We start from the raw sequence: 14089 nt of genomic DNA, 5'->3' as shown, positions 1-14089 counted from the left end.
CACGTGCTCCCCCGAGGGACGTGCACAGAGATGTTCAGAGCAGCAGTATTTACGACAGGTCCGAAATGGAAGCAACTCCAGTGTCCGCCACCCGCAGCGGAATGGCTCAATTGTGATCCACTCAGAGGAGAGGAAGCGAGAGCAGTAGATAAAATGAACCACAGCCGCCCAACCACGGGGATACCTTCACTAACAGAAAAGTTGTTTGCAAGAGTCTGTCCATGTGATTCCTTCAGATAACACAGTTTTGGAACAAACAAAACCACACGATGGTGTCAGAAGTCAGGGTGGCGTCCTGCTTGGGGAGGGGGCACCCGGGGAACACCGCGGGTGCGGGCCGTGTGCTACTTCTTGACGGTGACAGTGGCTCCTGATGTCGGCCTTGTGACACCTCACTGTCGCTAGATTTGTGCTGTGTGGCCTGCTGTTATTAGCATACATGACCGTTTTCAAGTAAAAACAACAAAAACCATTGCCAAATCTTCCAGAAAAAATAGGAAGACTGAAAGAGTGGATTGGTTTTCTATTGCTGTTAATAACTTACCGCAAACTTAGCCAGGGTCACTCAGCTGGTCAGACGTTTTGTGACTTCTTTTTCACCTTTTTAAACTATGAATGATGTGAACATCTTGTCAGGCACTTGTATCTCTTCCTTTTGTGAATCGCCTATTTTCTGTGCTGTGCCCATTTTTATTTCCAAGAATTATTATTTCCAGTTATTTTCAAGTACTCGGTAGATATTAAGGAATTTCAACCTGTCTCACCTAGGTTGCAGGTATGTTTGCTGGGCTTGTTATCATTTACCTTTGTTTATTGAGGTTTTTGAGCTCTGCTGGTCGTTGCAGCATTTCTCCGTGGTGCATACTATAGATGTTTATCATCAGTCTTTTCCTTTATTGTTTTTGCCACTGCCACTGTGCTCAGAGAGCCTTTCACCGTTCCTAGGTATAAAAATATCTATTTCTATTTTGAGTATTTGGGGGCATTTATTTAACATTTAAATCCACTCATCTGGAATTTACCTGAGTATAGAGTTTTTTCAGCCTCAGTGTGTCACTGGAACGGGCTCAAGGGTTAGACGCTTCGTGCATGGTCACATGGTCACAGAGTGGCTGCGAGCACTCCCTCGGCCATCCTTGTTAAGATCCTCTCCATGCCAGGGACTGGGCTGGGGTGAGGCTACAGGACTAGTGAGACAAGGCCTTGCAGCTGAGAGGGGCAGACCCCATGGGGCTAGGGTAGCACTGGAGGGAAGGAGACGAGAGGGGACGAGAGGGGACGAGAGGGGAGAGGGCCAGCTGGGTCGGGCAGGACCGGGGAGGCTCAGGGAGGGCCCAGCTGCCCAACCCTCTGAGCAGACTCCACCGAACACCAGCCCTGAGAGCTGACCCACGGGGCTGCAGGCCCAGCGGACACCTCCAGCTCAGGGTGGACGGGCCCGCAGTCCCAGGCTCGGTGCAGCTTAGCCGGGACCCGCCTTCCTGCAGAGACGCCCCCACGTGGCCAGGGGAACCGGGCTGCTCAAACACAGGGGCCATCCTCCCATTTCAGATTCGCCGTTGACGGCAGCACCAAAGCCCTTCCCGCCCGCCCCCCGTGAGTCCCTCCAAAAGCACGAATCGCTCAGACCTCTCCGGCCTCCACGCCCAGAGCCCCACCCTCCCTGGCACCAGACCTCCCCGGGGCCCGGCCCCTCCTGCTGCCGGGCAGGGCGAGACGCACAAGGGCAGGGGCTCGTCTCGGACCCCTGGGCTTTGGGCCAGCCCTGGGGGCTCGAGGACCCCAGTGGGCCTGAGGAGCAAACCGCGGGGCCACAAACGCCAACAAACAATGACAGCAAATGACAGCCGTCACCAGCTGCTGAGCTGAGACCTGGAGCCTGGCATCTGCTGCCTCCTGTGGCGACGCGGGTGGGCAGCGCGTCTCCACCCTGCGGCCGCGAGCCGGCACCGGGGGTCTGCAAGGGTCCGCCCAGCTCGACGCAGGCTTGTGCGGGGAGGAGAGGTAAACAGACCACCCCCCGCCATCCGGGGGGCTCCAGCCCACCCGTGGGGATGGAGCCTCATCCCAAGACGGCAGAGAGCAAAGTGCTGCCCTGCGGGGCCCCCAGCGGTGGGGGTGGGGGAAGGGCAGACATGGGGTGCGCAGAGGACGACAGAGCACCAGGAAAGCAGCCCTGAGAAACCGGGGCTCACGGGGCCTTGTTTCACCAACCACCGGGAGGATGGGGGCTGGCTGGGGAGGGGCCTGGACACCCCGGGCTGGGGGGCAGGGCGGATGGGCGTGTCCTGGGTCCTAGGAGCGGGGAGGAGTGGGCCCCAGACCTGGGTGCCTGCCCCAAGTAGACGCGTGACAGACCGTGGCCAGATGGGGAGGCCCCTCCTGCCCCGGGCCGGCCTGGATCCTGACCCCCAGCCGGTGCAGCCTGGGCTTGGGGTTCAGCTCGAGTCTAAGTCTGGCCCGCCTGCACCTTCAGCTCCCCACGAGGCCCTGATGGGCTTCAGCAAGACTGTGTGCACGCTGCAGACGGCCTGTATGGAAAGGCCCAGAACTCGGACTTTCCAGCGGCTGCTGTAGGGCTGGGCCAGTGCCCCTGGCTCTCAGCTCTCCCCCGGCCTCAGACCAGACAGCCAGCTGTGAGCCAGCACCCGGCCAGGGCACCCTGCTCCTTCAGGAGAGCCCCTGAATCAAAGGCCAAGGCTGGATTTTCATTGCATCTTTATTCCGTGTTTCGCGCATTGTATTCCGGACAGAACAGCCTCTGATCACTTCAGACTGATTGGCTCAGGCTCCAAGGACCCCGTCAACGCCCCTTGCATTCAGCCCCAGGTTTACATACACACGGAAACGCGCACAGAGCCTCACTGGACTTCGTCGATGCTTCCTATGTGAAAAATCAACTGCCTCCAGGGGACATCTTTCGTGTCCCCAGCATTTGGGCTGCACAGACTACCCGAGCCGCGGTGGGCAGTGCCCGGGGTCTAAGCAGGATGGGCCGTCGTGGAAGTGGACGCCCGGCCGGAAAGCAGCAGTGGGCCAGGGGGCCTTACACGGGGAGGAACCCCTGATGCCAGCCAGGGTGGGGGGCAGGGACCGGCCAGTAGGGGTGCTCTCCATCTGCTCTAAGGCAGGCAGGTCCCTCCGCTGACTGGGGGGCTTCTGACATTTGCACAGTATTTTGTGCTGATTCCCACGCACACGTAACGAGCCAAAAATAAGGAACGCGTACCATCACACGCGTGTATCTGTATTCTGATCCTCGGCTGCACAGCCTCTGGGCGACCTGGCACCTGAGCTGTGCAAAGACGGCTGGTGGCGGGGCTGCCCCGGGAGGGCTGGCAGGGGGTGGGAAGCGATGCCTGCGCGTGGATGCAAGTCTGGGGCAGAGGTCAGGAGCCTGTCCTGGGCTCAGGGCTCAGAGGCTGTGGCCGTGGCCTAGAGCTCCACGGGGGTGTCCACGTCACCACGGCGACATGCCCGTGACAGGTGCTCTCTGGCCGGGGCGGGCAATGTGGGGGAAGCAGGACGGGCCCCAGCAGAACCCAGGGCAGGGCGGGTCTGGCACCTTCTGCAGCTGGGCTCACGGCCCCAGTGACCAACACACAGCAGCAGCGATCAGGTCCACAACATACCCGGAGGCGCGGCAAGCAGAGGGGCTCGGGCCACTCGGCCCCCACGGTGTGGGCGCAGGTACAGGAGCAGCGGAGTCCTTCCCGGCTCTGATCCCACCGGTCCAGGTGGCCCAGGCGAGCGAGGCTGCGGCTGGAGGCTAAGCGTCCGCCCGAAGCCCCGCACCACCCAGCAGAAGGGCTCCCGCCCGCGCAGCCTCCTCGACAGCCCAGCCGGGCCGGTCTCTGTTTCCAGAGGTCATGGATGGAAGGTAAGGCAATTTCTAGAGGCCGCACTCTGCTCCCAGCTGCTGCAGCCAGAGGCTCCCCAGGCTCGCCGTCTGCCTTCCAGCCACATTTGAGCCAAGGGAGCAAGTACGCGGCAAAGTTAAAGTGACGAAGTTACAGAAATCCGGCCGGCTGTCAGAGGCCTGGGAGAGTACAGAGATTTCATAGGTTAGTGCAACGTTTCACTTATGACTTTGTCTACGTTTTATTCTCTTTCACTCAACAGAATAGCATTTTTACATTTCCAAGTATGTAAGGAGATGGCTGCCACCTCCCTCTGCACCGGGACAGCAGGCCGCTCGGAGAGGGTCTGCCTCTCAGGCCGCCCCGGCCGGGGGCTCCACGAGGTGGGCGTTTGGCAAGGATGCTCCAGGGTCGGGAGAGGGGGACGCCCGGCCCCTCTCTGGCCCCGCGTGGCCGGGACCCTCCCTGGCTCTCTTTGGTATCTCAGAAAACAGAGGCCGCCCGGCCCTCGCCAGGCCCTGGACCAGGTCCCGGCCAGCCGCTCCAGCAGGGCCTCTCCTTGGCCGTGGCCTTCAGCCGGCCGGCAGTGGGCCGTGCTGCCCGGGGCGGGGAGGCCACGGCGGTGGGCCCGGGCTCATTTCTTGTAGTGATTGGGGGCGTCCGCGAAGACAAACTTGAGGCGGTAGGCCTCGGCCAGCAGCAGGCTGACGTCTTCGTCGCCCCAGTGGGCTGTGGGCAGGTTCTGGAGGAAGAGCAGCAGCTCCTGGGGGGAGAGAGACAGCCTGGGTCAGACGGGGCAGCCAGCTGTGCCGGGGAGGGGGCCCCCGCGGGAGGAGCCCCGAGGAAACGCACAGGCCCACGGCGTGGTGAGCCGGGGGGGCCGCCGAGCCCCCGGGAATCGTGTCCCCTCCCAGCTTGAGCCCGAGGGCCCCAACGCTGCAGCCAGGAGGAAGCCCCCCGGGAGGCTCCCAGGGCCGCACGCACGCCCCCCGGCCTCCCGGCACTCTGGGGCCCAGGGCCATCCGGGCGGGGATGCCCAGAGCCCCGCCGCGGGGGGCCCTCGGGGCTCCGACCCAGAAGCCAGGCCTGGGCTCCGGTGCCGGCTATGCTGCGTCCCGCTGGTGGACCAGCCGCTGAACACCTCGGGGACCCGGGTTCCCCATCGAGACGAGGGCCCCGGCTCCCACCGGGGCCGCCAGTGCCTGGGCGCTCGGTGATGCGGGGGCCTGTGCCAGGCCTGCTGTCCTCACGACGCCCCTCCCAGCGCACGGCCCTCTCCCCACTCCCCACTGGAGAGCCACGCGTCGGGACGCTCCGCCAGTGCGGCTTCCCTGTTGCTGCTTTCCCTTCCTCGGTCCCGTTTCCTTTCGCATTTTGGACAATTTCTGGGGGCCTTTAAACTGAATTCATGGAGCAGACTTCACTGGCAGAACGTCCCCGGGGACGTATCAACGTCAATCTGCAGTCTTTCACCATTAGATGCAACTTACACGGATGCCAATCCAATTCTGAGCAGGTCGTAAATAAATACCTTTGGTTTTATTTTTAATCCACTTGGCTTCATATTATCATGACCTCGCTACCTGCAAGGTGAGAAGCAATACCCTCCCGTTTGCGGTAACTCAGCAACTCTACTGCACACTCAATTTCAGAATCTAATTTAGTCCCCCAGGTTCAGTGGACGGAGAGAGAATAGAAATGCCCGGTGGTCCGCAGCCTGCAATGTTAAAGAAGGAAAAATCTGTCCGGGTGACCTTTACGAGAGGCAGGGGACACAGCCGAACACATCCTTAAATGCAGATTTCTTTTTTTAAAAGGCCTGTCTTATTTACGAGCCAGGCAGCGACACCTCCGACCTGGGAGCCACGGCTCATCTATTAGCCACATCATTCGGGAAAAGGGCCACCGGTCACGATGCTGTCACTGGGTCACGCCCCAGGGGACCCGCCATCCCCTGTGATGATGACAGGGAGGGCCCGGTCCAGCAGCCCGCGAGGGCAATTCCGTTTTTCATCTTAACTTCTCTGTAAACAGTGCTGTGACCACGTCTGCAGAATAAAAGTTAAAGGGAGGTTTGCTCACAACGCCGAGGTTGTGAGGAATCAAAGACAAGTCGCGTCCCCGTGGTTCTTTTCTTCCCGCGTCCACGAGATGCCACCACGGCAACAAAGCCACGGCCCGGGGCATGCCGCCCCCTCCATTGGCCTGTGTCACCGTGCCCTCCCACGCTGGCACGTGCTGTCCGCGGTGGCCGGGAGGGACCGTGGCGATGGTGCCGTCCCCGCCGCGCAGCCTGGAGGCCTGCTGTTCTCAGCCCCCAGAAAGGTCACGGTCACCCCGGAGTCTGGAGGCCCGCAGCACCCGACCCCACAGAGGGCAGCGGCCCCGAATCTCGGGTTGCCCGGGGTCTCGGTATGACGAGTGGTCTGACTGTCCTCTGGACACTCGGGATGTCACCTCACAAGCATGTGGATCATGGCTGGTGGTCCCTTTTACCAGGCAGTCCCCTGCGGAGGCCCCGCCAGCACCACCCGGGCCACAGGCGTCGTCGTGCGGGTGACGGCAGTGGGGGGAAGCGGGGCAGGGTGAAGGGCGGGGCCCTGAGCTGGGCTGTTGCCGGGGACACGTTTTCCACAGAGTCCTTCCCGCTCTGACTTTTGCCTCTGGGTAGGTCCCAAGAGGTGAGCCTTCCAACGTTCAAGAGCAAATAATGTTTACGGCTTTGGGGACTTCTTGCCAAAAGAGTTTCACTTTTCCAGAGAGAGGAATTACTACGTTACCATCTGCAAAGTAGGATTATCTCTATCTCTTTCGTCCCTCCCAGGAAGGACGAAATGGTGACACAGTGGCATCCAGGAAGGTGGGCAGGGGTCCCCTCTCAGGGCCCCAGGTTCTCCGTCTGGTTGGCCCCCTGCAGAGGCTCCCGTGAGCCCAGCAGTCAGGCCGCACACAGCCAGACACAGAGGAGGTGGGTCCAAGCCCAGCACACCCCCATCGCGACCCCACAGAACCCTGGAGGCACATCCTTGGTGTCCTCACCTACGTCATGGGGTGATCTGTCTCCTCCGTGACATCAACAGGTCCACGTGTCCCCGTGTCACCGACAGGAAGCACACAGCACGCGGTGCCGACCTGTGAGCAGTCGCTAGGGCACAGTCGGCTAAAGGCACGCACACTTGTAAAGGGTGCTGAACGCGGGGCTCAAATCCAGCCCTGCGCCACTCAGCCGTGCCGGTCTCCCGGCTCTCTGTGCCTCGGTTTCCTCATCTGTAAATGGGGACAGTAACGCGCCTCCCTCTCTGGGTTGTTAATTTGCGCAGAGGGCTCCCAACGGTGCCAGAATGTACGAAGCACAGGATGAGCGTCACCTGCTGCTGCGATTATTCAACTAGCCCCCAATCACTGTTCGCGGGGGTGGTGACGTCACGGCAGCAGTAGTGGCGTTTGTGCCGAAGAAACTACCATCCGTGGGAAACGCCAGGGAGTCTGGCAAACAAGCTCAAGACGAAATGGAATCCTCCCAGGACAGTAGCTCAGAGGAGGCAGCGCCGGCATCTTGAGGAAGGAAACACGCCACACGTGTCGATCTACGGGCTGTGGCTAGGACCCCGGCCAGGGAGCCGCGTGGGACCCTTTTGGGGGGGCTTCAAGGAGCGCCTGTGGACTGGATCATCCAATTCTGGCGTCTGATACAAAAGGCACTGTGTGTCATCAAAACGGCCCCAAACAGTCGATTAGGGAAGAGCAGCTCTGGGTGCAAGGCAGACAGGTCCCCTCCCTCCACCTGCCTCTGCATCAGGGCACACGCGCCATCACATGGCCAGCTCTGCCCTCGGGGGCCAGAAAAAGGATTACGAGGCGAACAACCCTCAGCTCTGCGCAGGGGTCCGGCCAGGTGTGACTGGCTGGCGGCTCTCGACGCGGCTCCCCGTCTGCCCCCCCGCCATGGGTGTCTCGGTGGAGATGTGGGCAGATCACACTCCAGATCTCAGATACTTGGCCTGAACAAAAGTCTGCAAAATGTTTCTTAACTTTCATATTGATCACAGCCTGAAAGATAATGTTATAGATGTACCGGATTAAGTAAAATATTAATCTTACTGGTTTTCCCCTTTCTGCGAGGCTCCCAGAAGGTCTCCCTCGTGGCGGGCGTTCCTCTCCAGCGGACAGTGCTGCTCTGATTACACCCAACACAGCCCCCTGCTCCGGGCCAGCAGCCACGACGGTGCCGACCACACCCCCTTCTGCGGACCCTCGGGCACAGGACTCACCCCAAGGCTCCCAGGTTAAGGCCGGCTCCGCGCACGTGGGAGAGCACACCGGGACCAGAAGTTTACAGCCTGGCCACGCGCAGAGACGACTGAATTAATCATGACGGGGCTGAAGGCCCAGCTGCGAACTCTGATTATCTTCTCCCCTTAACTGAGAAGACGGAACAGCAACCCCTGCGCTGACATGGGCAGGTGACAGGCCTAATTGGTTTAATTCACTTCTCCACCACGTTCCGACAGTCAATTTGTGCAGCTCGGCCAGCACACCTGCCGCTGGGGAGCCCCGACTGGCTGCGGAAGGGTGGCCCTGGGTGCCACCTGGGGACGCCGTGGGGACACGCAGGCTGAGGTGGGCAAGGCTGGGGCCTCGGGCATTACTCCCACATCCTCAGCCTTCCAGGCAAGGAGACGGAGGCGGGGGAGGCAGGAAGCCTGGCCCAGGGCCTGGGTGGCTCGGCGCCTGTGCAGCAGGCAGGTCTGTCCCCTCAAGGCTGGGCAACGCCAGCGCGCAGGCGGCCGGGAACTCTGGGAGCCAAGGCTGCATCTGCCGAGCGGGGACAGCGGCAGGAGTGACCTCCAGGTCGGGAGGGTCCGAGGGGCAGTGACTCAGCCATGCTCGGTGCAGGAGTGGCCCTGTGGTCCATCATCGCCATGTCACCATCATCCCCCTGACACCCGGCGGGCCCTGGGGGCGTCACCGCCTCAGAGGTGCCGGGCAGCAAGATGCGCTGGTCTGGGCCCGCGTGGCCAGCCTCCCAGCCCCCTGCCCACCCAGGCGAGTCTCCAGGGACCACGCGCTCCAAAGGTCAAAGGTCACGGTCCAGGACCAAACCCAGTGCCCCGCAGCCGGTGCAAGGCCAGGTCATTTGTATTCCTGCCTGTGCAGGGGCTTCTGGAGCTTGAATCCACATTCAACATAAAATACCTGTTCTTGGTCAGTACATGTGTAAAAGGGAAGAAAAAAAGGAGCCGAGATTAAATTACACTGAAGCGGGTTTGCGGCGACCTGCCGGCAGCGCAGACAGCAGCGGGTTGCCGGGCAATTCTGATGGTCTGGGGGCTCTGGCCGGGCCTCCCTGGGCACCCCCGGGGGTGGGGGACAGGGCGGGCACGGCACCAGGAGCCGGGAGGCTGGCGTACGTCTGGCACATGGTCCTGGAGTCCTGCGTGACCGTCCAGCCCGCGGCTCTCTCCTTTCTGCACCTCCACCGTCTGCTCCCTCGGCCAGGACCTTCCCGCTGGCGTGGGGAGACGGGAGCCCGCCCTGGGCCACACGCCAGCGTCTGCAGGAGCAGGCCGGGCTCTGTCCCCCGCGTGGCAACGGCTGCTACAGGCAAGGGCGAACATGAACCTCGGGGGTCACCACTCAGAGAAGGTCCCAGGGCCGTCCCTCGAGTCAGTGGTCACCCGTGTCTACGACCAATCCCGGGGCTCCCACACGCCCCACCCCCGTGTCTACGACCAATCCCGGGGCTCCCACACGCCCCACCTGGGAAAGAGGAATCTGGGACCCCAGGAATCTTAGTGACCACTGAGTTCACGCCTGGCGCTGGGAGGGCTGCTTCCCCCAGGGCTACCCTCCTGAGCCCTGAACCTGACCTCTGCAAGACCCTGCCTCTCTGAGAGGCCATGTGCTCAGAGGGGACTGCCCCCCTCAAATGTGCCCTCCTGCTGTCCCCCCAACACTTAAAGGACGCCTCCTGGGGACCCGGCAGCCCTGGGCTGGAGGTCAGACAGCCGAGGCTCTGATCTGGTCCCTCCTCCTAGAGCTGCGAGCTGACCAGAGGATAAGACCTCGGGAAGCCCCCTGGGTGGACAGAAGGATGCTGGGCGCAAGCAGGGCTATGATGTTACAGAGGCCCTGTCCCGCTCCCCTGGCACACCCCCCTCCTGCACCAGCCACGGCCCCAGGAGGGCCCCAGAGGCCCTAGTATGAAAATTACCTATGAAAAGTTCACCCTTATTTCCCTTATTTTTAACCTATCACACTCGATTGTCGATCTACGGGCTGTGGCTAGGACCCCGGCCAGGGAGCCGCGTGGGACCCTTTTGGGGGGGCTTCAAGGAGCGCCTGTGGACTGGATCGTCCAATTCTGGCGTCTGATACAAAAGGCACTGTGTGTCATCAAAACGGCCCCAAACAGTCTGCCCTTTAGCCAGGAGATCAAAGAATACAGAACTCAACCGATGCTCAGCAGACTTGAAGGCGGCCCTGCAAAGGTCAGCCCGCCCAGCTCAATGCTCCTCCCAGGCGCGATTAGGGAAGAGCAGCTCTGGGTGCAAGGCAGACAGGTCCCCTCCCTCCACCTGCCTCTGCATCAGGGCACACGCGCCATCACACGGCCAGCTCTGCCCTCGGGGGCCAGACAAAGGATTACGAGGCGAACAACCCTCAGCTCTGCGCAGGGGTCCGGCCAGGCGTGACTGGCTGGCGGCTCTCGACGCGGCTCCCCGTCTGCCCCCCCGCCGTGGGGGTCTCGGTGGAGATGTGGGCAGATCACACTCCAGATCTCAGATACTTGGCCTGAACAAAAGTCTGCAAAATGTTTCTTAACTTTCATATTGATCACAGCCTGAAAGATAATGTTATAGATGTACCGGGTTAAGTAAAATATTAATCTTACTGGTTTTAAAGGTCAGCCCGCCCAGCTCAATGCTCCTCCCAGGCGGATGCTCGCTGGGGGGCCCGACTCGCCACGCCCAATCCTGCGTCCCCACCAGATTCGGACCCCGGCGTCCAGGAAGACAGAGCCCCTGCTGTCTCGGGTGGCGGGGAGGTGGGGAGGCTCAGGTCCTAACACCTTCCGGGAGGGGCTGGGCAGCTGGAGGCCGTCAGGGCCGTGCTGGGCCCCCTGGGGCTGCCTCCTGCCTCCCTCCCTCTCCCCTCCCTCCCAGATGGTCCCGTGACAGCTGATTCCTCTGGCAATCCAGTTATTAGTTTGAAAATCTTGTCAAGTTCTGGACCAAACAGGGCTAAAAATAGAAGGACGGTGACAGCCGGCCGGGATGGACAGCCAGCTGCCAGGCTGACCCACTGGCTGGTGACAGCCCTCCAGAAGGTAGGATATGGAAGGTGACACCGCAGAGAGCGATCTTCTGAGGACTCTGGGAGGTGCGCCTTCCTTGCAATTAATTTCATATTTCTTTGCCAAAAAAGGGATTCTAAAGAGAAAACACCTTTGGGTACTGAAAACACAAGCTTGACATGAGCGCCCCAATCGAGCGAGCTCTGCGTTTCACGCGCACGGCTGAGAGGCGTTTGATCAGCACACAGAGGATATTGAAAATCCCGGCACGGCCGGCTCCATCCCGCAGGGACCTGTCCGCTTCGTGGGCTGGAGGGATGGGCGGCTGGTCGCAGACGGGGTGCGATGGAGAGATGGAGATGCTGTCCATGGAGGCCCCTCGAGAACGCCCGGTCGGGAAGGACGCCCACTTACGGGGGGAGAGGCCCCAGGCCCATGTTTATCTACACGCAGCAGAGACGCCCCTTCCAAACGTGCGGAGGGCAGGCGCCGTGCAGAAGGCTCGGGAGCCTGGAGGTGGTGCCAGCTGTTACCCCCCGAGAAACCAGAGGAGGGGGTCACGGGAGGGAGGCGGGGGGGACTGCTGCAGGCTGCCATCTGAACCCGCCCCCCAGCCCTGGGGGTGTTGCCTGCACAGGCCAGCGGCAGCTCCCACAGCCTCCCACGTCCCGGGGGCTCCCCTACCAGGCTCTGGGGCGGGGACGGCGTCAGCCCGGTGGTGCCAGCCCACGTGGCTCCCCACATGTGGCCCTCTCCCCATGTCCAGTGTCCCCCCAGTGCTGGTCCTCCCTATTGACCCCCCTGGCCCCACCTTGCCTGCAGTTCACCGCCCATCCCCCCTGCCAGGCCTCTCAGGGCCGGGGGCCGCCCTCCCTGGAGCCAGGGTCACCCGCACCCGTGTCCCCACCCCCAGCTGTCCCTGAACCCCGTCCTTGCGTGTCCTGGGGCTGCCTTCCCCCCTCTGCACTTGTATGCTGCTCGCCATCACACGACCATGTCAAGGGCTCCCGAACTAAACATGTCCCCTCCCTCCCCCTCCCTCACAAAAGTCTGCAAAATGTTTCTTAACTTTCATATTGATCACAGCCTGAAAGATAATGTTATAGATGTACCGGATTAAGTAAAATATTAATCTTACTGGTTTTCCCCTTTCTGCGAGGCTCCCAGAAGGTCTCCCTCGTGGCGGGCGTTCCTCTCCAGCGGACAGTGCTGCTCTGATTACACCCAACACAGCCCCCTGCTCCGGGCCAGCAGCCACGACGGTGCCGACCACACCCCCTTCTGCGGACCCTCGGGCACAGGACTCACCCCAAGGCTCCCAGGTTAAGGCCGGCTCCGCGCACGTGGGAGAGCACACCGGGACCAGAAGTTTACAGCCTGGCCACGCGCAGAGACGACTGAATTAATCATGACGGGGCTGAAGGCCCAGCTGCGAACTCTGATTATCTTCTCCCCTTAACTGAGAAGACGGAACAGCAACCCCTGCGCTGACATGGGCAGGTGACAGGCCTAATTGGTTTAATTCACTTCTCCACCACGTTCCGACAGTCAATTTGTGCAGCTCGGCCAGCACACCTGCCGCTGGGGAGCCCCGACTGGCTGCGGAAGGGTGGCCCTGGGTGCCACCTGGGGACGCCGTGGGGACACGCAGGCTGAGGTGGGCAAGGCTGGGGCCTCGGGCATTACTCCCACATCCTCAGCCTTCCAGGCAAGGAGACGGAGGCGGGGGAGGCAGGAAGCCTGGCCCAGGGCCTGGGTGGCTCGGCGCCTGTGCAGCAGGCAGGTCTGTCCCCTCAAGGCTGGGCAACGCCAGCGCGCAGGCGGCCGGGAACTCTGGGAGCCAAGGCTGCATCTGCCGAGCGGGGACAGCGGCAGGAGTGACCTCCAGGTCGGGAGGGTCCGAGGGGCAGTGACTCAGCCATGCTCGGTGCAGGAGTGGCCCTGTGGTCCATCATCGCCATGTCACCATCATCCCCCTGACACCCGGCGGGCCCTGGGGGCGTCACCGCCTCAGAGGTGCCGGGCAGCAAGATGCGCTGGTCTGGGCCCGCGTGGCCAGCCTCCCAGGCCCCTGCCCACCCAGGCGAGTCTCCAGGGACCACGCGCTCCAAAGGTCAAAGGTCACGGTCCAGGCCCAAACCCAGTGCCCCGCAGCCGGTGCAAGGCCAGGTCATTTGTATTCCTGCCTGTGCAGGGGCTTCTGGAGCTTGAATCCACATTCAACATAAAATACCTGTTCTTGGTCAGTACATGTGTAAAAGGGAAGAAAAAAAGGAGCCGAGATTAAATTACACTGAAGCGGGTTTGCGGCGACCTGCCGGCAGCGCAGACAGCAGCGGGTTGCCGGGCAATTCTGATGGTCTGGGGGCTCTGGCCGGGCCTCCCTGGGCACCCCCGGGGGTGGGGGACAGGGCGGGCACGGCACCAGGAGCCGGGAGGCTGGCGTACGTCTGGCACATGGTCCTGGAGTCCTGCGTGACCGTCCAGCCCGCGGCTCTCTCCTTTCTGCACCTCCACCGTCTGCTCCCTCGGCCAGGACCTTCCCGCTGGCGTGGGGAGACGGGAGCCCGCCCTGGGCCACACGCCAGCGTCTGCAGGAGCAGGCCGGGCTCTGTCCCCCGCGTGGCAACGGCTGCTACAGGCAAGGGCGAACATGAACCTCGGGGGTCACCACTCAGAGAAGGTCCCAGGGCCGTCCCTCGAGTCAGTGGTCACCCACGAGCTGCCCTGGGCCGAGTTCACTTTGTGCCAAGCACCAGGCTACACGCTGACCTTCTGACCAATCCCGGGGCTGCCCCCCTCCCCCCGTGTCTATGACCAATCCCGGGGCTCCCTCCCCTCCCCCGCCCCCGTGTCTACGACCAATCCCGGGGCTCCCACACGCCCCACCCCCGTGTCTACGACCAATCCCGGGGCTCCCACACGCCCCACC

At 62.1% G+C, this 14089-nt stretch overlaps 1 protein-coding gene across 1 annotated transcript in view; it reads right to left on the bottom strand.

Moving 5' to 3' along the window:
- Window positions 1-2721: 2721 nt before the first annotated feature.
- Window positions 2722-14089, bottom strand: part of TBC1D22A (TBC1 domain family member 22A) — a 299657-nt gene continuing 288289 nt past the window's right edge. Inside the window, exon 13 of the mRNA XM_028491478.1 lies at window positions 2722-4623. Within this exon, the coding sequence (XP_028347279.1) occupies window positions 4495-4623 (129 nt within the window). The 3' untranslated portion in view covers window positions 2722-4494. The remainder of the gene's footprint in view (window positions 4624-14089) is intronic.

Source organism: Physeter macrocephalus, chromosome 6 (assembly GCF_002837175.3).
Source record: "Physeter macrocephalus isolate SW-GA chromosome 6, ASM283717v5, whole genome shotgun sequence".
Taxonomy (NCBI): Eukaryota; Metazoa; Chordata; class Mammalia; order Artiodactyla; family Physeteridae; genus Physeter; species Physeter macrocephalus.
The sequence above is the reverse complement of the archived record's forward strand: the minus strand, read 5'-3'. Positions and strand labels throughout refer to the sequence as shown.